This window comes from Lepus europaeus, chromosome 18 (assembly GCF_033115175.1).
Source record: "Lepus europaeus isolate LE1 chromosome 18, mLepTim1.pri, whole genome shotgun sequence".
NCBI classification, from domain to species: domain Eukaryota; kingdom Metazoa; phylum Chordata; class Mammalia; order Lagomorpha; family Leporidae; genus Lepus; species Lepus europaeus.
Window position 1 is genome coordinate 61,109,427 of NC_084844.1, and position 24,628 is coordinate 61,134,054.

A 24,628-nucleotide genomic window follows, 5' to 3' on the forward strand; every position below is an offset into this window, starting at 1 on the left:
CGCACCTCCCTGGCATTTATGTAACCCAGTGTTCAGACATCTCCCACATTGGAGCACCTGGGTTCAGTGCCTGGCTCCAGCTCCTAATTCCAGCTTCCTACTGGTGCAGACCCTGGCATGCAGTGGTGATGGCTCCATGCCTGGATCCCTGCCACCCACACGGGGAGACCTGGATCCAGTTTTTAGTTCCTTCCCATCCTTCTACACCATTCCCAACCCCCCTCTGCCCATATATTGCAGGCATCTGAGCTAATGAGTGGATCCATCTCTCTCTCTCTCTCCCACCTCCCTCCCTCCCTTTGCCTCCTCCTTAAGTCTCAAGCTCCCACTTGCACCCCTGACTCCAAGCCTCAGAATCTACCTCTGTTGGAGGGCCTGCAACCCTTCGAGGGGTCCTCTCCTCCAAGCCCCATTGTGGGTTCCCACCTGGTCTCTGGGAATTAGGGTGCACCCACCCCCCACTGGAGCCTGGCCACGCGTGCCTTCCACAGCTCTCGGCCAGCACAGCCTGCACTGCCCACGCAGGAATTCTCTGGACTGAGTGCACGCGGAGCAGAGGTAAGGGCACGACTCTTAAGCCCAGGCTGTACCTAGTGAGCAAGCCTGGTAGCCCTGCCACTTAGTAAGCTGTGGGTCTTCAGCAGAGTGATTTACCTCTTTGCCCTGGGGGGCTGAGCACTAAACAAATGCCTTTAATAAATAAATAAATAAGTGAGGCAGGTGTGTGGGTGTGTGTGTGTGTGCGCGCGCGCGCAAGTGCTTCTCTGCCTTTCCAATAAATAAAGGGATAAATGTTTTCTAAAAATAAACAGAAATTAACACAGGTAGAGAATCCCCCTCCCACATTTGGCGGGAGGACACCCCAAGACTTGGGAGCGGGGGTGGATCCCAAACCCCAAGGGAATCGCTCTGAGGCTGTGAAACCTCAGCTGAACCAGAGCCGGAAAGAGATACCTTATAACTTCCTGCCCCACCCCACTGCACCCCACCCTGCAAGCAGAAGACTGGAGGGGCGGGGGGCAGGGGCAGCAGGGAAGCCTGAGGAGCCCCAGGAGCCGCCAGCACAGGCCACCAGCTTGGGGCAGCTCTCCTTTCTCTTCCAGTTTTTAAAAAAATATTTACTGATTTATTATTACCTTGAAAGGGAGAGTTGTAAAGAGAGATCTTCCATCCGCTGGTTCACTCCCCAAATGGCCACAATGGCCAGGAGCCAGGAGCTTCCTCTGGGTCTCTCACGTGAGTGCAGGGGCCCAAGCACTCGGGCCATCCTCTGCTGCTTTCCCAGATGCATTAGCAGGGAGCGGGATTAGAAGTGGAACAGCCGAGACTCGAACCTGTCACAAGCAGCTTAACCCACTGTGCCACAATACCAGCCCCTCGTCCAATTTTTTTTTTTTATAAAAAGTAAACCCTTTGTTTTGAGATAACTGTAGATTCACATACAGCTGATCAAAGCTTCAGAAAACCGTGAGAATGGCAGGATGACCCCCTTATCTGCAGCCACCAGTGGACACTGATGGAGTCCATGGCTTTGGTTTATCATCCACAGCTGTGTAGATATAGAAGTAAACTCAGAAACGTAGAGATACTCTGTCCGCTTGGAAGCATAACTCTCAAAACTCATATGCATGTCTAGGTATATGTACTTGATATATGTTATTAGATATGCATATGTATATATATATATATATATCAATGAGTTCATGGAAAAATGGTCTTCAAAGATAAATTTGCAGGGGCTGACTCTGTGGCATAGTGGGTAAAGCCACAGCCTGGGACGCCAGCATCCCATATGGGCGCCGGTTTGAGTCCCGGCTGCTCCACTTCCAATCCAGCTCTCTGCTGTGGCCTGGGAAAGCAGTGGAGGATGGCCCAAGTGCTTGGGGAGACCCGGAAGATGCTCCTGGCACCTGGCTTCGGGTCGGCACAGCTTGGACCATTGCGGCCATCTGCAGAGTGAACCAGCAGATGGAAGACCTCTCTCTTCCTCTGCCTCTCTGTAACCCTGCCTTTCAAATAAATAAATAAGCTTTAAAAAAAAAAAAAGCAGGTAAGTTTGCTAGGGCAGGCATTTTCATGCAGGGGTTAAGACGCCACGTGGGTCCCGCATCTCCCATATCAGAGTGTCTGGATTCGAATCCCAGCTCCACTCCTGATTCCAACTTCCTACTAATTCACACCCTGGGAAGCAGCAGGTGACGGCTGAAGTAATGGGGTTCCTGATAGCCACAAAGGAGGCCTGGAGAGAGTTCCAGGCCCTTAGCTTCAGCCTGGACCCCTCTCAGCTGTTGCAGGTATTTGGTGAGAGAACCACTGGTCTCTCTCTCTCTCTCCCTCTTTCTGTCTTTAAAGCAAATAAAATAAATAATTTTTTAAGATACAAGAATTTTGAAATATGTGCTTAGTTTTAAATGGTAATATATTTGTAGTTTTTATTTTATTTTATATATAGGAAATGTTTTACATGAAGGTACTTCAAAAAGCTTGTGGAAATGAAATTAAAAGATAAGCTTGTTTTTGATGTAAGAAAATATTGAGGGGCCAGCACTGTGGCGCAGCGGGTTAACACCCTGGCCTGAAGCGCTGGCATCCCATATGGGCGCTGGTTCGAGACCTGGCTGCTCCACTTCCGATCCAGCTCTCTGCTATGGCCTGGGAAAGCAGTAGAAGATGGCCCAAGTCCTTGAGCCCCTGCACCCACGTGGGAGACCCGGAAGAAGCTCCTGGCTCCTGACTTCGGATCAGCGCAGCTCCAGCCATTGTGGCCATCTGGGAAGTGAACCATTGGATGGAAGACTTGTCTGTCTCTCTCTCTTCCTGCCTCTCCTTCTCTCTCTGTGTAACTCTGACTTTCAAATAAATAAATAAATCTTTTAAAAAAAAATTGAAGCTCTGTGCACACAAGGGGTCTTTGAGAAGATTGGAATAAATGCCTGTTCATGGACTTCAAAAATATTTTACACCAAAAAATAAACTTTAAAAAGCTCTCTTTATTCATTTGAGAGATAAAGAGAGAGCAAGATGGAGAGAAAGAAGGAAAAGCTCCCTCCACAGCAGCCAGGCTGGGTGGGCTGAAGCCAGGTCTCCCATGTGGGTGACAGGGACCCAACCACTGGAGTCCCATCACCTGCTTTCCCCCAGGGCCCACACTGGCAGGAAGCCCGAGACAAAGATGGAACCCAGGTACTCAGATATGGAACATGGGCATCCTAACCTCTGGGCCTAACCCCCCTCCCCCTAAGTGTATCTTTTAATTCCATTTTTTCCACAAACTTTTGGAAGCACCCTCGTGTCTCCCACCAAAGGTGCCCAGTGTTTGAACCAGAAGGGGAACCTTTAGGGCCAGGCTTTGGGGGGTGAATAGGAGTCTTCTAGAAGGAGAAGGAGCGGCAGATGCACAGGGAAGAGGAATGGCAGGTGCCCAGCACCAGAGAGGGGGTGGGTGACATGGACGCACGGCGGGTTCCCTACTGAAGGTGGGGTTTGTGGGTTGCTTTAGGGTGAAGAGGATGTGTTTGTTGTGCAGGGGGTGACTCAGAAGGGCTTCAAATGCCAGACAAGGAGCTTAGGGTTGAGAGAGCATGTGCGGAGGAATCATGAGAGGCAGGCGGCCAGAGAGCAGGAAGATGCCTTTGTGGCGTGTCTCCTCCAGACACCTCAGTGTTACCATCTGTAGCATGGGTACAATGGGACTCTGCAGGCTGACTCCCCCGGGGCCATCCCTGGCCTCTGGGGTGCTGAGGTGGGGGCCAGGCCAGCTCACACACGAGCTCCCCGTTCCGCAACACGTCTCCACTTCCTTTTTCTCCCCCCAACCCCCCACCCCCAGGGGCAGTTTCGGTCTCAGCGTCAAAGAACAAACGCAGTGCACTCAAAACAAAGGAAGTCGGTCCTCGACTGCGGAGGAAGCAGGAAGCCCCTGCGCCCGCTCACAGCCCGGCTGCTGGAGCCCAGGGACGGCGGCATGGAGTCCGTGGCCCTGTACAGCTTCCAGGCCACGGAGAGCGACGAGCTGGCCTTCCACAAAGGGGACACACTGAAGGTAGGTGGGCCCGGGGGACCTGGGACAGCCCCACACGGACTCTGGTCCCTGGAAGACAAGGCCCAGCTCCTCCAGCTTCCTGGCCCTGTGACTCTGGACAAGCCGCCTCTTCTTCCTGAGCCTCAGTGTCCCTGTCTGGGAAATGGGGAGATTATTAGTGCTGTGGTCTTAAAGGGGGAGGAGGGCGGGGAGCGGTCATTGTAAGAATTTAAGGCCTTGGCAGCAGTTGGCTCAATCCTCAGTTTCCCAGGGAAAAAACTTAGAAAAGATGGTCAGTGAGGGGAGAGGTGAGTGGGAGAGAGAGAGAGAGAGAGAGAGAGAGAGAGAGAGAGAGAAGGGCCTAAGGAAAGAACTAAGTTTACCCACTTACCCAGTGAGACCAAAATAGCCATGATTTAATCACCAGGGATGAGCTTCCCAGTCGTTTAGAGAAAAGAGAAAAGAGACTCATATCACAACTGTTCCCCTGTCCCCCAGCCTGGGCTCCTTTTGATCGACAGCACAGCTTCCCAAGACATCTAGACAAATGAACCTGCGGGCTCTCTCTCTCTCCCTCTCTCTCTCTCTCTCTCTCCCCCTCCCTCTCTTTCTCATTCTCTCTCTCCCTCTCTCTCTCTTTCTCTCTCTCTCACCCTCCTCCTCTCTGGAAACGTCCCTACTTAAAAGTTTACAAGCAAAGCCAGGGAGCCGGGCCGAGGACTCGGGCAGTGACCCTGCCAAGCCCTGGGCCCCGGAGCTGCCACCCACTCACCCTGAGGAAGTCACTGCCCCTCCCCAGGCCTCGGTCTCGCCCCCGGAGCAATGGGCGGTACAACTGGCTCTCCCTCCACTCTGGGCCCCGGGCCTCCCTCTTGGCCCCAAACTTCAAGCCCTGAAGGGACCAGGACTGCCCTTTGTCAGGTCCCTAACAGCCACATCGGCCAGCGTCTCGGTGAAGCTCCTTGTCTAAGGTGTGAGTGGACGCCTGGTGCACCCACATCGCATGGAGGTGTTGGCTGCTAAGAAAGGAGTTGGAGCAGGGCCCCCCAACGCCACCTGACACCCCAGATGGCAGTCACCATGAAGGCAAGCCCCACCCGGGGGGTGACAGGGCACACGGCAGTGCCGGGCACACGGGGCGGGCTGTCTCGGCGAACGGGGAACGTTGGAGAACCGCAGGAAGGCAGGAAGGCAGCTGGAAATATCAGCAGAAGCTGGGCACCAGCCCTTCCGGGGGCAGCCTAGGGGTTGGGGGCTGCATTTTGCATCCTAGGAAGTGGGTGGCATGGGGCAGAGTGGGTGTTTCAAGCTCAAGGAATGATGGAGGAATGACAGGGCCTGCCTATTCCTCGCCTTGTTCAACACCTCTTTAAAAAAAAAAAAAAATTAATGGCCAGCGCCGCAGCTCACTAGGCTAATCCTCCGCCTGCGGCACCAGCACCCCGGGTTCTAGTCCCAGTTGGGGCACTGGTTCTGTCCCGGTTGCTCCTTTTCCAGGCCAGCTCTCTGCTATATCCCGGGAAGGCAGTGGAGGATGGCCCAAGTGCTTGGGCCCTGCACCTGCATGGGAGACCAGGAGGAGGCACCTGGCTCCTGGCTTCGGATTGGCGCAGCACCAGCCGTAGCGGCCATTTGGGGGGTGAACCAATGGAAGGAAGACCTTTCTCTCTGTCTCTCTCTCTCTCACTGTCTAACTCTGCCTGTCAAAAAAATTTATTTATTTATCTGAAAGTCAGAGTTACACAGAGAGAGAGAGAGATCTTCCATCTGCTGGTTCACTCCCCAAATCACTGCAACAGCCAGAGCTGGGCTGAACTGAAGCCAGGAGCCAGGAGCTTCTTCTGGGTTTCCCACAAAGGTACAGGGGCCCAAGAACTTGGACATTCTTCCACTGCTTTCCCAGGCCATAGTAGAGAGCTGGATCAGAAGTGGAGCAGCTGGGACTCAAACTGATGCCCATATGGGGTGCCGGCACTGCAAGCAGTGGCTTTACCCACTACGCCACAGCGCTGGTCCCTGTTCAGCACCTCTTGAGCTATGGAGCACCTGCTGAGGACATGTGATAAATAAAGCCAAGCCCTTGCTGCCTGGAGCTGACGTTCCAGAAGCCAAGAGATACCATTATTTCCCAATTTTTATTTTAAAATTCATTTATTTAGTTATTTACTTATTTAAAAGTCAGAGCCAGAGAGAGATCCTCCATCCACTGGTTCACTCCCCCTGATGGCCACAACCACCAGGACTGGGCTAGGCTGAAACCAGGGACCAGAAGCTTCATCCACATGGGTGCAGGGGCCCAAGCACTTGGGCCATCTTCCGCTGCTTTCCCAGGTGCATTAGCAGGGAGCTGGATCAGAAATGGAGCAGCAGTGGGACAGGAACCAGAGCCCATATGGGATGCTGGCATCGCAGGTGGCACAATGCCACCTCCCTCCCCCACCCCCACAAACTTCTGTGTTAACAAGAATCTCCAGATATGCTGAGCAGGTGGGGAAATGGGCACTCACTCTCCTGCGTAGGCAGAGGACAGGTAAAGCAACACCACCATTGCAAGGTGCATCTGGGAAACATATAGAAAGCCCTAAAGATCTGTACACCTGCGACCCAGACCTCCTCCTCCTGAGAGAACAAGGCCCCGGGGGAGCAGGTGTGTGGCCTAGTGGTTAAGCACCAGTTAATACACCTGTGTCCCACACCAGGCCTACCTGGCTTTGAGTCCTGGCCCCAACTCCTGACTGCAGCTTCCTGCTAAAGCAGAGACTCTGGGAGGCCGCAGGTGAGGACTCAAGTGGGTGGGTCCCTGCCATCCGCTTGGGAGACCTGGATGGAGCTCCTGGCTCCTGGCTTCAGCCTGGCCCAGCCCTGTTGAGTGTTTGAGGAGTAAACCAGCAGATGGGTGTACTTTCTGTCTCTCTCTCTCTCTCTCTCTCTCTCTCTCTCTTCTGCTCTGTCTCCCTCCTTCTCAAATAAAGAAAGAAAGAAGTAAAATCTTCAGAAGCACTCGGGCAGCACCCAGGGTGTCCCAGGGCCCATTCTCGGCCCCAGGAAGCCATCAGGGAAGAAAACAGCCCCAGGCTCTGCCTTCTGCAACACCTGATCCACAAGCAGGATGCAGGATCGGTTGGATGAGGAGAGCGCCAGAGACAAAGACAGCAAGCGGGAGTGGAGGGGTGGAGCAGTGGAGGAGGGGAGCAGTGGGGCAGTGGGGCAGTGGGGCAGTGGAGCAGTGTCTATGACAGTCTGTCTTGTCTGATCCGCGTGGTACGAGCCACGAGCCAGCCTCGGAGATGTTTTCTGGAGGGTGTCTCATGATGTAAAATCCTCCATCTACACTGCCACTTGGTCCTGTGTGGAGGATCATGGATACCAATCCATGTGCTGGATTTTTTTAAGATACTTATTTATGGAGCCGGCACTGTGGCATAGCAGGTAAAGTCGCTGCCTGCAGTGCCAGCATCCTATATGGGCGCCGGTTCGAGACCCGGCTACTCCACTCCCAATCCAGCTCTCTACTATGGCCTGGGAAACCAGCAGATAATGGCCCAAGTCCTTGGGCCCCTGCACCCACACGGGAGACCTAGAAGAAACTCCTGGCTCCTGGCTTCGGATCAGCACAGCAGCTCTGACAGTTGCTGCCAATTGGAGAGTGAACCATCAGATGGAAGACCTCTCTCTCTCTCTCTTTCTCTCTCTCTCTCTGCCTCACCTTCTCTTTGTGTGTAACTCTTTCAAATAAAAATAAGCAAATCTTTTTTTAGAAAGATATTTATTTATTTATTTATTTATTTATTTATTGGGGAGGTAGAGTTACAGGCAGAAAGAGAGAGAGAGGTCTTCCATCCACTGGTTTACTCCCCCAAATGGCCGCAATGGCCGGAGCTGTGCCAATCCGAAGCCAGGAGCCAGGAGCTTCTTCTGGGTCTCCCACGGGGGTGCAGGGGCCCAAGGACTTGGGCCATCTTCTACTGCTTTCCCAGGCCATAGCAGAGAGCTGGATGGGAAGAGGAGCAGCCAGGACATGGACCAGCACCCATATGGGATGCCACAGCGCCGGCCCTCACGTGCTGGAGTTTTATACACAGAGAAAGGACCAGAAACAATCATTCTGACAAGTGCAGTGGAGCATCCAGGAACTTGATTCTTTTTGTTAAGTTTATTTGAAAAGCAGAGAGAGAGAGATAGAGAATCTCCCACCTCTGGTTCACCCCTCAAACGGCTGCAATGACCAGGGCCGGACCAAACGGAAGCCAGGAGCCTGGAACTCTATCTGGGTCTCCCACAGGAGTGGCGGGGGCCCAAGCTCTTCCGCTACTTTCCCAGGCACATTAGCAGGGAGCTGGGTAGAAAGCAGAGCCACTGGACTCGAACCGTCAGTCCTATGGGACGCCAGCAAGACAGGCAGCCGCTTAAACCCCCTGCATCACAGCAGCAGCCCGGTCTGGGGCTTTTGAACCATATCAACAGTAAGGACTCAGCAAACAGAACCCGCGAGAACACTGCTGGGCCCTCAGAGCAGACATGACAGGAGAACAAGACAAAACAGAAGAGGCGGGAGACTGGCATCCACATATCCACTCAGAACACACTGTGGTACACGAGACACTGCCACCTTCCGTGCAGGCCACAAATGTGCCCATTGAACAGATGAGAACACTGAGCCCAAGGGCACGGAGAAAGTCAGCAGCAGGCAGAGCCGTCCAGAGCCCCCGGGCTTCAGCACATGTTAACATCCTTGGCTGTAGCAGGCGGCCCTACAGGCTCTTATTTGCTCATTAGGCTTGGGGGGCGGGGGGTTATGTTGAGCAACAATTTTCCTGCCTCAGCCACCTGCTTCCGTCTCTCACTGAGGCTGCTGACCTTCCCCGGGCTTCAGGGACAGGAAGGAAGGGACTCAACCCAGCGTGACCGAGTAAATCTCAGCTCCTCTTGGCAAAACATCAGCACCTGCCTTGGAGCCCTGGCGTCAGCAGCCCCAAGCCTTGGGGGTTCCGTACCCAGTCTCTCTCTCTCTCTCTCTCTCTCTCTCTCCCCCCACCCCCCCTGCGTTAGCAGCCCCGAGCCTTGGGGGTTCCGTAGCCAGTCTCTCTCTCTCTCTCTCTCTCTCTCTCTCTCTCTCTCTCCCCACCACCCCCTGCGTCAGCAGCCCCAAGCCTTGGGGGTTCCGTACCCAGTCTCTCTCTCTCTCTCTCTCTCTCTCTCTCTCTCTCTCTCTCTCCCCCCACCCCCCCTGCGTCAGCAGCCCCGAGCCTTGGGGGTTCCGTACCCAGTCTCTCTCTCTCTCTCTCTCTCTCTCTCTCTCTCTCTCTGCCTCTCTCTCTCTCCAAGTATCCCCCTGGAGACTGCTCTAGTACAGGCAACAGAAATGTCCACCCACACTTAGATCCAGAGACAAAAATGGGAGGCGAGTGGGGGGTGACACTGGTGGGCCAGGAGACCCCCACACACACCCACACACACACGAATCAACAAAGCCCCAGGCCTCAGGGTCCTCGCTGAACACATGGGCCCTGCCTCTCCCTTCCTCTCTCTCTCTGGGCCTCGGTTTCAGCATCTAGAAAATGACTTGTGAAGATGTCCACCTTGGAGGGCTGTGTAAGAAGCGGGTGACAGATGCAAAGGGGACCCAGGGAGGGCGGAGGAGGAGGAAGCCCAAGTTTCGTGCCATCTCCTCCCTAGGCCCAGCTGGCTCCTCCCCTCGGTTGCTCGCTTGGTCACTCCCCACGCCCACTCTGGCTATTTCGGTTCCTCTGGGCCCATCTGTGGGGCAGAGGGGGCTTTGGCGCCTGGCAGCCCAAGGCTAGGGCCTGAGACCCAGTCTTTTCCCAGCCCAAGCCTCCTGCCTTTGTTCCCCAGTGCCCAAGCCGCCCTGAGTGGTCCCCCAAGCCCAGCCTGTGAGGGAGGACCCCAGGTGGCCCCCTAGCTCCTGAGCTCAGCTTGGGGCTCCCGGCCTGCCGGGGTGGGGGGCATCCAACCTGCAGCCCAAAGCTTTGGGTGCATGGCATGCAACTGCTATGGGACCCCCAGTCTTGTGGACACGGCTCAGAATCTAAGGCCCCCCAGATCAGCCTCCCAGAATCCCCTGTGGTCTGCTGGGCATCTGGGTGACCCAGCCAGAGTCTACCTCCAGCTGCCCCAAAACCTTGACCCCAAGTTTCCCCTGGTCCCCAACTGCCCCACCCCTGGGACACCGTGAACCTTTCAAGAGACGCTGTCCTGAGGCCAGGGAGTGGCAGGATCGCAGAATCCAGCAGCTGATTCTAGCGGCCCCATGACCTTGGGATCATTCCCCCGGGGCTCCCAGCCCTGCATCCTGGCCAGAGGGGCCTGGAGCCGGAGGAGCCCATCTGGGGCCCAGGGCACAGCAGGAGCTCAGCAGGGGACAGTTGTCACTCCTCTGGGCCTGAATGGCTGTTTCTCTCCCACCCACAGATCCTGAACATGGAAGATGACCAGAACTGGTACAAGGCTGAGCTCCGGGGTGCCGAAGGCTTCGTGCCCAAGAACTACATCCACATCAAGCCCCACCCGTGAGTGTCCTCTGTCCCCAGCCCTGCAGCTCTGTGTCCCCACCTGGCCACAGCTCCAGGAGGGTCCAGCCGGGGTGATACTGAAGACACAGAGGGTATCAAGAGTAGCCCTACTGTGTGGCAGAGAGGACATGGGAAGACAGTCAGCGCTGAGCGATGAACCAGGGTCGGCTTCTTAGAAGAGGGGGCAGTAAGCGAGGTTTTGAAGGATGTGTAGGAGTTGGCTAAGCAGAAAAAGAGACAAGAAGGGGATGAGCAAAGGGAGTGCAAGGAGTGAGAACCCCAGGGCATATGGGAATTGGCAAGGGGGCCTCAAATAATACCAGGCTCAGGATAGCAGGGAGCCACGGAGGAGTTAGGGCAAGGTAGACAAGTGGCAGACAGGGAGGTGAGTGTGTGTGTGTGATGAGGAAGTGAGCGGGGGTGGGGGTGCAGGGAGGGCCGGGGGAGGCTCGAGGGATATTCTCTCTTTACCTCTCTCTGAGTTATTTCCAATGCTGCCACCGCCTCCAGCCTCCTCTCTGCTGGGGGCGGGGTGGGGGGCTCCACGTGTCCCAGCCTGTGTCACAGAGCCACGTCCACCAGGCCTCCTGGGACGGAGCCTGGGGTCCAGGCCTGCCCCGTCCCTCCTAGCTGTGTAACACTGGACTGCTCAGGGGTGCCCAAGGAGAGCGGGAGGTGGAGAGGGCCCCGGGCAGGGCTGGTGCCAGCCAGGGCAGGCACTCCAGTGTCCATAAGTCAGGGGCACAGCTGGGCAACCAAAGGACGTAATGGGGGTGGAGGGCGGGGCACAGCTGCTTGGGAAAGCTGAGCGGAGGTTTCTATTTGTTGAGGGGCCAGGCCTGCTGGGCCAATGCCAGTAGCTACGGCCAGACAGTAGGGGATTGGGGACCCCTGGGGGGACTCCAGCCTCAGATGCCCCCAGAGGCCGCTCTGACTATTTGTGTCTGGGATGGGGGTAGGGGCCGGGCTAGGCCCCCAACCTGTGTGCCTGAGGCCGTGCCCAGGTGCATTCTTGGCTAACCTCAGCACCTCCCCTGCTCCCCAGATAGCGACTGGGGAACTCCAGTTCCACCCTTGATTCAGCCTGTGAAAGCCCCAGAGTGAGGGGGAAGCGGGGGGGGGGGGGGGGGGTGCAGAAGGCCCGCTGCCTACACCAGCCCCCCACCTCCACCCCCACCCCCCCGGCCAGGAGAAGCACAAGGCAAACCCTGCAGTGACCCCAGAGGTACCTGAGCCGGCTGTGAGGCCAAGGAAGGCATCACGGAGGGCTTCCCAGAGGCAGCTCAGCGGGCCTGGGAAGTGCCTTCCACTCACCAGCCTCTCCCGCCCCCCCCCCCCCCGCCTCCCCACCTCCGCCCTCACCCCGCTCATCGCTCATCACTCATCACGACAAGTCCCACTGACATCCGCCACCCGTGACCAGCCCCATCCGGCTCCGGCTTTGCTCCTGGCCCCGCCCCACTCTGTCACTGTCCCACGGTGACACCTCCAGCTGCTCTGACCTCACTGTGGTCATCAACAACACAGTGGGGGTCAGAGCCAAAGCTGGGCTGAACCCCGGATGCCAGGAGACTGGCAGGGGGAGGGGGTTCACGCAGCCCTTCGGAGGGTGGGCGCCTGGCCATGTCCTCCCTGGGGAGGAAGAGTGAAGCCACGCTCTCTCCAGGGTCTTGGTGAATTTCTGTTGCTATCACTGAAGACCCAAGGTCGGGGGGGGGGGCGCTCCTGGACACCAAAACCCCAGCAGGGACATCCACAGCACAGCAGCAATGCGGGGGGGCTCCTTGCTGCTTTACTACATGGCTGAGGGTGAGCCACCGAAAACCCATCCCGTCTCCACCAACCCATGAACCCGAAGTTTGTCCATTCACGGGACCCCTAGAAGCCCCAGTGCAAGCCCCATGAGAGGTCCTCTCTCCCAGTCCTCCCACGCTGAGACCAAGTTTCTAACCGGGGGACTCAGGGACACATGCCCAGCCACAGCAGTCACCGCCTCCAGGCCTCACCTCTGCCTTCTGTCGCCCCGGAAATTCAGCTTCAATGTCAGAACTTGGGGGAGGGGACCTAGATAATTGGTCCACAGCCACCAATGAGGCCACAGCTGGACGGGCAGGACTGGGACAGAACTTGGAGCCCAGCCTTTTACGCCTGGGCCCTAAGGATCTGGCAAGAATCGAAGCATTTATCAGGCGCCTGCTGTCTACCCTACTCTGTGTGGTGGGCAAGACAAGGAGTTTGTCCAGCTCAGCTGAGTCTGCCTCTGTGGAATGGGTACAGGGAGAGAACTTTCTTTGCCAGATTGGTGCCACTGTTTACATTTTTGTCCTTTGCTTTTATGTTTTTTAATTGTATTTATTTTTTTATTATTTAAGAGGCAGAGAGAGAGAAAGCTCCCATTTGCTGGTTCACTTCCCAGCCAGGACTGGGCCAGCCCAAAGCCAGCAGCTGGAAGCTCAATCCAGGTCTCCCATAAGAACTCAACTCCCTGAGCCATCACACTGCCTCCCAGGGTCTGCATGAACATTTTATTTTATTTATTTTACTTTAAAGAAGCTAGTGTGGTGGGCATTTGCCATAGTGCTTAACGTGCTTCTTGGGACACTTGCATCCCATATCAGAGGACCAGGGTTCAAGTCCCAGCTCCACGTCCAAGTCCAGCCTCCTGCTAATGCACCCTGGGAGGCAGCAGTGACGGCTCAAGTACTTAGGTCCCTGCCACCCCCGTGGGAAACCAGGATGGAGCTCCTGGCTCCTGGCTCCTCCTGGCTCCTGGCTCTGGCTATTGCAGGCATCCGGAGGGTCAGTGGCCAAATATCTCCTCTCTCTCTCTCTCTCTCTCTCTCTCTCTCTGGTGGTGCTGGTGGGAGAGAGCGTGGCCTCCCCAGCGCCATCAGCAGCCCTCTCCCCACAGGTGGTACTCCGGCCGGATTTCCCGGCAGCTGGCCGAAGAGATCCTGATGAAGCGGAACCAGCTGGGAGCCTTCCTGATCCGGGAGAGCGAGAGCTCCCCGGGCGAGTTCTCTGTCTCCGTGAAGTGAGCTGGGGCACCCAGGGTGGGTGGGAAGTGGGGTCCCAGCCGAGCCTCCGGGCCGTGGACCGCCTGGCGGGCTCAGTGTCGCCGTCCAAGCACCCCAGGTTGCGGCCCAGAGCAAGAGGGGGCGTGCTGGACAGAGGCCCCGGGCTGAGGGCTTCCTCAGGGGAAGGAAGGGCCGTGTCGCCAGGGGGCGCCGTGAGAGAAGGCACCGAGGCGCTACGGGCGGGTGGCCAGGATGTGCACGAGAGAGGTCCCACTTCCTGGCTTGTGACCTGGGGGAAGGCACTTAACCTCTCTGTGCCTGCTTCCTGTCGTGTGACATAGGCAATTGCAGGGACTCAGCGAGCGGATGTGTCCAGTCAGCCTCATGCCTGGCATGGGAGCTGTGTGCCATCGTCCTAGAGTGGCAGGAATGGGGGGGGGGGGGGGGAGTCGGGCCCCTGGCTAGTGCCAGAACAGCAGGTTATGCAGGTGCACAAGTCCAAGGACAATGTAGGGAGCTCTGAGCCCCGTGCCACGGAGAAGGACACTGAACAGACCATGCACAAGGGACAGATGAACACAGAAGGAGCCGAGGTGGGCAGTCCAAGGCCTTCTCGGAGGAGGTGGCACTCGAACAATCGGAACTAGGAGGCGGAGGCTAAGGACCTGGGAGGAGAGACTTCTAGGCAAACAGCAGCAAGTGCAAAGGCCCTGGGGTGGGGGCTGCTCTTGGGATGTGCAGGCGCCCAGAGGTGGCCACAGCGCTAGAGCAGGGGCAGTGGGCAGCGTTGACCAAGAGCTGCCCAGGACCTGGCGCAGGGCTTTCAGAGCAATCGGGAGCCACGGAGGGTGAGCCAAGCATGCTCAGATTCCATTATTTTTCTTCTCAAATCTCTCTGGCTGCTATGAGGAAGGACTGTTGGGGGCCAACATGGCAGCAAGGAGGCCAGGGAGGTCTCTGGGACTGCCTTGGACAGCAGCAAGGGATCAGAAAGCAGTGGCCGGGTCCCGCGGTGGAATGGCTCTTTGCAGTCAGGGCCACCAGCTCTCCGTGTGGTTCCGGGCACCGGCACCCAGCCCGGCACAGACCAGCTGCTCACTGTGCCAGCTCACAGCTAGTGCTGGGCGGGCAGTGCCACACGGGAGCACGGATGAAAGGCAGGGGGGGTGAGCCCGGAGCTCGCTGTGTGTCCTCCGGGAGGCGGCAGCCGCCAGCCTGTGTGTTGTCGCAGCTCTGCGGGGACAGCAGCTTTCCTAGGACAGCCGGACCCACCACCAGTGGCTCTGTGATTTAAATAAACGCATAGGTCGGCTTGGAGGGCTAACCCGCCAGTGTGAGAGCGCACAGGATGAGGGGACCCCAAAGCAGCAGAGAAAGAAAAGTTCAGATGGGGACAGCTCCGTCAGGTGGGCCACGGTGGCCCCTGATGCCTTCTGGCCGGCCAGAGCCCTGCGCGGCGTGAGCACCCTTTGTAATGAGCGGATGGGTGCTGTGGTCAGCGCCTGCGCAGTGAGCCTTGTGAGCCGGCCTTCGCCCCCACTGGGCTTGCCGTTCTGGGGGCAGCGCTGACGTCACGGGGTTCACCCACCCACCTGCTCCGCCTCCAGCGGCCTCCAGCTCTGCTGACTTCCTTGCGTTTGCATCCGGGAAGGGGCTGGGTATCCGGAGGGGGCAGGAGCGCCCTCTCTGAGCCTCTACGTGCTTATCTAAAAAGTGGGAGAGCATCGCCCACCACGGAGCAGCGTGTCTGCGCGCTGGGCGGGGCGTCGCGGTGGGTTCCCCTGGGGACCATGGAGGGCACACCCTCACCTCCACTGCCCAGTCCCCGCCACCCCTCCCCGAGGGCCCTGCAGACCCCCAGGGAGTCGCAACTTCCGCAGAGGCAGGAAGCGGCTGCATTCCCGGAGCTGGCTGTCCAGGGTCCCGGTCATCATCTCCTGGGAACGGCGCCCGCCAGGCGGGCTGGTCCGGCTTTGAGAGGGCTCCTGGAACCAGTCCCAACGTCCGAGGTCACCCAGCAAAGCAGGGGCCCAGGGGACCTCCTGAGCTGGGCGGTCCCACCCAGGCTTCCCCATTCGAGCCTCGCCACACTGCCCTCTTCCGGCGGCTCTCTGTAACTGCACTCTTTAACTGCGGTCGTACAGCAGGTGCAGGACCAGAGAATCGGGCTGGTCTCCCAACCCTCCCAGGCCACCGCCTTGTCTCTCCACGGGCAGGACGCTGGAAGCAGCAGACTTCTGGGCCAAGGAGAACTTCTTAACCCCTTGCCAGACCTGAGCACCTCTGCCTCAGGCCAGAGCTTGGGCATCAGCTGTGCGTGGCGGACGGGGAGAGTTTTGGCTCCTCCCCAGCAGCGTGGTGGTGAAGGCGAAATAGGCACAACCAGATGCAGAGCTGAGCACTGACTGAAGGAGGGTCAGTGGATTCATCAGGGAGGAGGTGGCTTCAGAGCCGGGCCCTGTAGCATGAGCAGGAGTTTGGTGCACAGGAGAGGGGAGAGCGTACCAGGCCCAGGGACTATGCAGAGACCGACCCAGAGGTGGAGGGTGAGGGATGTGTTTGGATAGCAGCCAAGTCGTCTGGCCAGAAGAGCGGCGGTAGCGGGAACCAACACCAATGTGTCCTAGCAAGGGACCTGGAAATGTCCCTAGGGAAGTCCTGGCTCATGGTCCCCTGGCCCCTGCCTCAAGGGATCCCGGCCACTCCTGCTCCAAGCTCAGAAGCTGGAAAAGGCTTCCCTGGGCCCAGTCGGGTGCAGTTAGTGCATGCTACCAGCAGGTGGCGTGCTAGACCCGGGGTTTCTCCCAGGCAGGGCCTTGTTTCCTGCTACGGTTCAGCGTGGCCCTCAGATGACCATCCACTGGGACTCAGAGGAGGCCTATGGCTAGGCGTGTGGGATTCTGAGCAAGTCTCAAGCTCTGACACCTATGAGCCGTGTAATCCTGGGCAAGTTCTTTGCGCCTTAGTATGCTGACTAGCACACAGTAAGTGTTTGGAAAATGCCTGTTACAGTAATCACCATTACATTAACCCCCAAGGGCCATGCAATATGCTGGCAAGGGGTTAAGAAGCTCCTCCTGGCCCAAAAGACTCCTGGCCCAAAAGGCTCCTGCTCGTGGAGCAACAAGGTGGTGGCATGGGAGGGCTGGGAGACCAGCCCAGTTCTCACCCCGGCCCTGCACCTGCTGTGTGACCGCAAGCCGGCCCTGGCCCTCTCTCGGCTGTGCCGCCCTCATCGCTGACAGGGAGACAGCCACCTGACAGCCATCCGGGCCAGGGATGGCTCGGCGGCTTGGTGTGCGAGAGCTCTCCAGCCCTCACTGGCTTGGCTCTGGGAAACTCTGACTCTGCTGCGCGTGGCCATGTCCCACAAGCACAGGCCAAGCCCCATAAAGCTGTCAGAGGTGGGATTTATGGGCCCCGGGCTGCCTCACAGAGCCACAGTGGCCATTGCAAGCTGCTGTTTACGAGTTTACAAAGGGCTGTCCCTCCCCCCCTCCTCCCCACCCCACCACCACCAGGAAACACACCAGCACCAGCAGCCGGCAGGCCAGGGGCGGCCGCGCAATGCCTGGGCTGCGTAGCCTCTGCCCCACTCTGCACTCCAGGCCACCATGGGGCTCTTCCATCATCACGGACCCTTAGTCCTCCCCAGGGTGGTGTTTTGCTTCCTGCTATGCAAAGGTGTCCCGGAGCCCGGGCATGTGTGTTTGCTGTGACCCCTGAACAGCCACTGTGTGTGTGTGCACCAGGCCCTGTCCCAGGCACCGGGCAGCTCCACCATCAACGGAACCAAAGCAAGATCCCCTTCATTCCAAATGGGGTGAAAATGCCCAATGATTAGTCCAGTACACCAAGTCTCGGACAACGATAAAGACTGGGGCAAATGAAGCAGGTGGGGTGGGGGGTGTGTCTGGGAGCAGGGAGGGGCTCGCAGCCTGCAAAGGCGGGGAGGAAACGTGCCTGCTCCCCAAAAGTCCGGCTTTCAGATAAGGGAGCTGAAGCTCAGAGAGGTGCATTAACCTGCCCGGGTCACACAGCAGCTCTGGCACCCCCAACCGTGTACCCTGACAGAGCTTGTCTGCCTTCCCTTCTGCACACCTCCCCTGAGACCCAAAGACCCCACCCCCACCCCCGCCGCCACAGTCAGAGTCATTCTATTTCCTGTCTGCTTTGGGACAGGGTATTCTACCCCTCCCATTCTACAGATAGGCAAACTGAGGCCGGAGTGGGGGGATGGAGATCCCCTGGTGGCAGTTAGCACCCTGCCTCTGCCCAGGCGGGTCCAGGGGCCTTGGCTGCGGGCAAGGGGAGTCCCGGGGCTCCCACTCCCACCCCAGCCTTATTTTTCCTCCCTGGGCTCCTGCTGTCACCTTTGCTGCTACTGTTGCTGCTGCCACCGGTTGCCACCAGGCCAGAAAAACCCGCTGGGCAGGACCAGCTGCTAGGCCCAACTCGGTCCCCTGGTGGCCCAGAGGCCTGGGCCAGCCCCTCACCGCCTGGATAGGTGTGGGGGTCGCACAGAGATGAACATATCCAGGAGTGAAAGACACACACGCAGAGCAGGAGGCACAGGCACACGCCACTGTGCCAGGAGCTCCAGTGAGGGGCGAGGGGGGCTCGCCTGTGCCCTGGGGTCCTGCCCACCACAGTGCACAGACCCCAGGACAGTCCATACTCCCTCCCCAGAACTCACCCTGGGCCCTCCTGGGTCTCACTAGGACCCGGGCTCAGCTCCTGCGATTGGGGGTGGGGGGGGGTCTGCCTGGGAGGTGGGGTGGTTCCCAGAGGCCCCCAGGCTCCACTCAGGCCTCCAAGGTGGCTGGGGAAGGGGAGGGGGGGGCCGATGGGAGATGGGGGCGGGCCTGCCCCCCCCCAAGGCTGTAAGGCAGGAAGTCTGCAGCCCGCGGGCTGTGTGCAGCCTTCTCTTCTCGGCTGCTGACGTCACAGACGGGCAAGCAGAGGCTCGTTGGGCTAGGTCGAGGAGCAGCCAGGCAGAGGGTTCACAGCCCGCGCTGCCCTTGGTGCTGGCCGCATCCCCGGGAGCCCCCGGGCTGCCACCGTGAGAGAAAGGAGTGCATGGTCTTTCTCTTCCGCTCCCTGCCTGGGGTTAGGGAGCCCAGGGGCTCAGCGTGGAGCTGGGGCTCCATCCTGATGGCCTCATCAGGGTGGACCACCTCCCAGAGCTGGCCAACACCGGGTCGGGTCGCATTCAGCCTCTGCCCTCTGATGCCTGGCGGTGGGCGCTTTTTTTTTTTTTTTCTTGAGAAAGGAAGAAACCCAGCACTTCCTGAGCATCTACTGTGCCCCTCCCACCCCGTGCATGTTCCCAGATTTGAGAATTCTCAGAATCGCAGGGTGGAAAGTTCTAGAATTCCCGGATGCCTTCCCCTTTTTCCTTATCTCCTTTGTCCTGGGGAACTGTCCAGGTCATGAGATGTCTGCTTTGGGGTCAAAGCCACCCCACCCCTTTTCTGTCCCCTGACCTAGAGGCGCAGGTGCCACCTGTCCCCAAGACACACACAGAGCCCCTGGGGTCCCCATTGTCCAGCTTCTCGCCCACCCAGCCATGGGGCGCCATCTCTCCACTGTAAGGAGAAAGGACGCTTCTCGCTATGCGCTCCACCCAAAGGCCAGGAAAACCCCTGAGCTTGTGAGCACACAGCCTCAGAGGCTGCCTCCAGGAGGTGCCGTGGCCTCTGAAAGGCTGGGGCGGGCCAGACAGGGCGGAGGTCCTGTCTCCTGCCCGCCCTTCTCTCCTTTGTGGGCACATGGACACACATGCCCCAATGCCAGGACTCAGGGCCTTAGTCAGCAGGTGCAATGCGTACAGGCGGCACACAGCTGGCCTTGGTGGGACCCTTGTTCCACAGGTCCAGAGCCCCGTCCTAGGGGAGGACCAGCTCCCTGCCACCAGTTGTGGGGTCAGGGCACCTGTTATAGGCTCAGGACCCCCGTGGTGGGCTGGGACCCCAGCTCAGAGGTGCTGGAAGAAGTTTCAAGAACAAAGCACCCCAGTGAGAACTGCTGAAGTCCCAAATGACCGGGACCCTCTCGAAGCTGCCACCTGCCCCCCTGCCTTCTCTGTGTTGGGAATACACGTCCTTGTGGGCAGTGGCTCACAGAAGGCTGTGAGGAGGCCTGGGGCAGTTCTCAGAGAATGGGCCATTTGACCTGGGCCTTGAAGCCTGGGTAGGAGTTCGAGGAGAATTCCTAAACGTGTGGACAAAGGCGAACTGTGTGTGTAGAAGTGGAAAGGGGTGGGATCTGGACCCCTTGACTCAAGCAGGGTGGGGAGAATCCCACCTGGCCCCATCCCCCCATACAGAGGGCGGTGAGTGACCTTGACCTACTCTGTGTCTTAGACATTTAATTCTAAACCTCTAACCAAGCAGCACCCTGGTCCCAAGACTGACAGGTGGAAGGAGTGATGGGACAGAGAATGCAGCAGGGCAGGGTGGCCGGGGGGCGGGGGGTGCGATGGTCCCTCCTGCTGGGAGAGAACCGTGGGAGTAGAGGAAGGCAGGCCACACCTGGTCGTGAGCACCTTGCATCCAAACTGTTTAAACAGACTCTTTAAGATTTATATATATTTTCATAAGACAGAGTTACAAAGAAAGAGGGAGAGACAGAGAGAAAGAGAGGTCTTCCATCTGCTGGTTCACTCCCCCAAATGGCCACAATGGCTGGATCTGGCCCAGGCAGAAGCCAGGAGCCAGGAGCTTCTTCCAGGTCTCCCACATGGGTGCAGGGGCCCAAGGACTTGGGCCATCCTCCACTGCTTTCCCAGGCCACAGCAGAGAGCTGGATCAGAAGTGGAGCAGCCGGGACACGAACAAGCACTCATGTGGGATGCCGGCGCTGCAGGGGACAGCTTAACCTGCTGTGGGCCATAGCGCCGGCCCCTAAAGAGATCTTAAATACAGGGCGCAGGCAGCCTGTGCTTGTTTGAACCATCAGTTCCCTGGGTTGCCAGTCAGAGCTCCTCTAGCTCCACATGTGGACAGGCTGTGGCCCCGGAGGCTTGGGGTCATCTCCTCCCCTGTCCCCTGCACGGCCCCGCCAGCCGCAAGGTGCCCAGCCCCAGGCTCTGGGAGTTGGAGCTGCTGCATGCTCTCCATAGCTTGCAGCCCAGCCAGGTGAGGCGCAGGCAGCCCCTGCACAGCCCCCAGTCCCCAGCCTCCCTCCGTGCACCAGCTAGGAGAGCACCCATGCTCCCGGCTGGCAGGGAGAGACTGGTGGGCTGGAACCCCAAAAAGAACACTCAAGGTTTGGCCAGACAGCGAGGGCGAGGGAGAGGTGGCCTCCTGGGGGGGTGCAGGCAGCAACAGGGCAGAGAACAACCCCACTTGGGCCGATACAATCTGGGGCATTGTGCGCGTCGTAATTGGAGTAATTATTTCTATTGTTACATAATGATAATCAATTAGGGAGCACACCTGGAGCTCAGAGGTGCCTCCGCACACACACCCCCCATCCCAGCCTTCTTGCTGTGGCTCCAGGCAGGCGATGGCTGCGTGGAGTGGCGGGGGGGGGGGGGTCTCAGTTTACCCTCTCTCCAAAGGCCACCCCTGCAGCTGGGAAGGGAGTTACAATAGTTAAGTCCCTCCCCCATGCCAGCGCTGCGTGGCTGCCCTGGCGTAAGGGTGTGCAAGCGTGGGAAGTACAAGGAAGATTCTGGCCGATTGGGGAGCGCAAATTATCTCCTTAGCACTTGGGATAATTTGGTGGTAGTGGGTTGGACAGCCGGGCAAAGGCCAGGAGATGAGAAAGAGAAGGAGCCATTGACCCTGTCGGGGTGGAAATGAGGCTGGACGTGTGGTCAGAGCCAGATCTGGGGTCTGAAGTGCTTCGATTTTGTCCCGAGGGCAATGGGGAGCCATAGAAGGTTCTTGGGGAAGGCGTGAGTATGTGAAGCGCCCAGTGTGTCCAGGGCTCCACTCACATCAGCACGGTTCAGGCTGCCCATAGGACCAGCACGCCAAGGTGTCACCACGCCGGGGAGGGGGCAGGGAGGGAGCACAGTTTCGGTGCTGAGGTCTCAGGGGTGCCCATCAAGGCCACCAGTAAGCCACAGTCAGCGACATCTGCGAGCTTAGCTGTAGGGAGCTGTCATGGGTAAGGGGAAACTGGGTTCAGAGATGTTAAGCAACTTGCCTAAGGTCACACAGCAAGAAGGAAAGCAGCCTGGTCCTTCACCCTGCATTTCTCTGTCTGGGGTTCTCCCCAGGCCAGTGGGGTCTCCCCGCTACGTGCACTGTCCCCCGACCCCTGAGGACCCTCGTGGGAGGCCCTGGGACGGGAGCCCCTGGGGGCGCCGGTAGAGGGCCACAGTCTCAGGGGGCCCGCGTCCTGTCCTTCAGCTACGGGGACCAAGTACAGCACTTCAAGGTGCTACGCGAGGCCTCGGGGAAGTACTTCCTGTGGGAGGAGAAGTTCAACTCCCTCAATGAGCTGGTGGATTTCTACCGCACCACGACCATCGCCAAGAAGCGGCAGATCTTCCTGCGGGACGAGGAGCCCCTGCTCCAGGTAGGCGGGCCCCGGGCTCAGGGGGCAGGCGGCGCACGGCTGGCCCGGGTGACCCCCACTGCATCTCCCGCCGTCTGCAGAGGGCAGGGGTCAAGGCTTAAAAAAAGGGGGGGGGGGACAGGAGGAAATCTTGGCTTGTTCTGTGTGTGGCACACAGTAGGCGCTCCATAAGCGCTGGATGCATGAGACCAGTAGGTGCTCAATAGGAGCTATAGGTTTCCCTGTATTTTGGGAGCCTCCCTGTTCCAATGGTACAGACACGTACACGGAGGCGCAGAGACCACCCTAACTCATCCCGGGTCTCTCTCCCTGTAGGGCTCAGTCCTGGTGTGTGCTCCCTCGAGGAGCCGGCCCTGAGTGCGGTGTGGGCTGGCCGGGCAGCAGGGTGTGTGGGAGGAGTCCATCTGCCCTCCTCTCACAATAACAGCAATTTACCAGGCAGCCCTTTCATCACTAGGATGACGACATCAGCCAGTACGGTTATTGAGCCGCAAACATATTGTTTTCCTGGAGAAAGGGGGTGTTGGCAGGGCCTGGGGCAACAGGGCAAGAGCTCATGACCGTGAGCTTGGGCTCTGCAGTGGACATGGGGGAGTGTGGCTGTGGCCAAGGCCTGGGCAAGGGGCTGAGTGACCACCAGAGCAGCCTCCTCCCCCACCCACCCGCACCCACACACCCTGCCACCACCTTGTCTTGTGACCTGGGCTTCAGTGTCCCCTCTGTCCAACAGGACAAGCGGCTGCTATGCCCCCAGGAGACAAACAGGGCACCCGCGGTTGCCTCCTCAGCCTCACCCCAGCAAAGTCAGCTGTGAGCTCTCAGAACTCCACCTGCTTGCTCTCTGTGCCAGCGCACGGGAGTCTCCAGGGACCAGGGGCTGCCCTGGTACCCATCGCCTCGCTCCAGCCTTGGGCCTCGGGGTCACCCACCCTATGGAGCGACTCGGAGCTGGCCCAGTCCCCCAGGCCCCTTCCTCGGTACAGAACTACTAATTAGAGCCTGCCTCTGCTCATCCTATGCTGGCCGAGCTCCGGGGCTGGAGGAGGAGGCAGGACCAGGTGCTGAGGCTAACATCCCAGCGCCACACTGCAGAGAGCTCCTGTCCAGATACCTCGCGCAGGGGGACAGCTGAGCTCCTGCAGGGCAGGAGTGCACCCCAGGTCACACACAGACGGGGGCCCGGATAAGGGTGGAAGCCAGGCCTGAGTGCCCGGGGCGTCCCGAAGTCCCAGCACTAAACACTGCTCTCCGTGGCATCCACCCTGCACAGTTTATAAGGCACATTCCTGTGGTCCCACGCCGGCAGGCAGAGTAACTGCTGCAGAGTCAGGGAGCTGAGAGAGACCTAGACCCCACCCTCAGCACCTGGCCCACCAGCCCTGTGGTCCCAGCTGGGCCACCAGCAGCGCCGCGTTCTGCCAAAAACACAGACAGGCAGGACCAAGGTTCAACTCCGATGCTGCCCCAAGACTCCGCCCCTGGGGGAGCTCGGCGGGCAGGGTGGCATCTCAAAGGCGTCCCAAAGGCGCCCCCGCTGACCCCCGTGCCCCCACCCCCCCAGCAGGCGCCCCGGGCCTCCTCCTTTGCCCAGGCCCAGTTTGACTTCTCGGCCCAAGATGCCTCACAGCTCAGCTTCCGCCGCGGTGACATCATTGAGGTTCTGGAGCGCCCGGACCCGCACTGGTGGCGGGGTCGGGCCTGCGGACGCGTCGGCTTCTTCCCGCGGAGCTACGTGCAGCCGGTGCACCTGTGACCCGTGCGGGCGGCCCACCAGGCCCGCGGGCCATTGCACAGGAACTGAGCGCGTGGACACTCCCACTGGGCCCCGCGGGGGGCTCATCCGGAAAGTCTTGGACTGGACCTGGCTCCTGACTGCCTTTGGCCACCGTGACCACGTGCAGGTGAGGGCGGCTCCCGGAGCTCCCAGCTGGCCGCTTCCTATTGGTCGCCAGCCGTGTGACGTCATAGGGAGGCTTGCGCAGAGGCCCCACCCACCCACCTCCTCTGGCCAATCCCTGCGCAGGCTTGAGGACTTCTAGGCTCCACCTTCCGTGGACTCAACCCAGGGAACTCAGGGCTTCTGGGGGCTGAGTGGCTTACCCTGGACTGCTAACCTGCTGAGCCTGTCTCCCAAACGACCCCTCCCAAGTTGTACAGAACGCTCCGAGGGGCAGGTGCACCTGTCGCCCAGGACTTGTGGGACAGACTCCAGGTGGACACCAGTTCCTTGGCAGCCCAATGACTTCAGGACATACCTGGGGCACCCAGCCCCCACCACAGCCCCTTTGGGGAGGGGCTAGAGGCCTGCGACCCTGAGACGGGGGCTGACAGTGAGGAGCGACATGGTGGTAGCAAGCTGTTGGCCCGCTGGACACATGAGCCTGCAGTGGCAGGCAGGCCCTGGCCCCAGCCACACAGACTCTCCAGGCCCAGGTTCTGCCCGGACCAGGGCACTGGGGAACTCCAGCAGGCAGGTTAGACGGCAAGCTGGGGCCAGAGTGAGGTGCTGGAGGCCCAGCGGCACAGCT

At 58.9% G+C, this 24,628-nt stretch overlaps 1 protein-coding gene across 2 annotated transcripts; it reads left to right on the top strand.

The window, feature by feature from the left end:
* Positions 1 to 3,912: 3,912 nt before the first annotated feature.
* On the top strand, positions 3,913 to 24,401 carry LOC133777177 (GRB2-related adapter protein). 2 transcript variants are annotated; one of them, XM_062216658.1, is made up of 5 exons: positions 3,913 to 4,042; positions 10,451 to 10,548; positions 13,463 to 13,585; positions 21,932 to 22,100; positions 23,662 to 24,401. In XM_062216658.1, exons 1-5 carry the CDS (start codon positions 3,965 to 3,967, stop codon positions 23,851 to 23,853), a joined length of 660 nt encoding a protein of 219 aa, XP_062072642.1. In that variant the 5' UTR covers positions 3,913 to 3,964; the 3' UTR covers positions 23,854 to 24,401. The 2 variants fall into 2 exon arrangements, with proteins under 2 accessions (XP_062072642.1, XP_062072643.1); XM_062216659.1 differs by having other exon boundaries at positions 23,665 to 24,401.
* The last annotated feature ends 227 nt before the right edge of the window (positions 24,402 to 24,628 follow it).

Excerpts from the sequence above, each read along its gene's own strand:
- LOC133777177 (XM_062216658.1), top strand. The coding sequence starts at position 3,965 with ATGGAGTCCGTGGCCCTGTACAGCTTCCAGGCCACGGAGAGCGACGAG. Across the intron at positions 13,586-21,931 it reads GAGTTCTCTGTCTCCGTGAA|CTACGGGGACCAAGTACAGC; the intron begins GTGAGCTGGGGC and ends CCTGTCCTTCAG. Across the intron at positions 22,101-23,661 it reads ACGAGGAGCCCCTGCTCCAG|CAGGCGCCCCGGGCCTCCTC; the intron begins GTAGGCGGGCCC and ends CCACCCCCCCAG.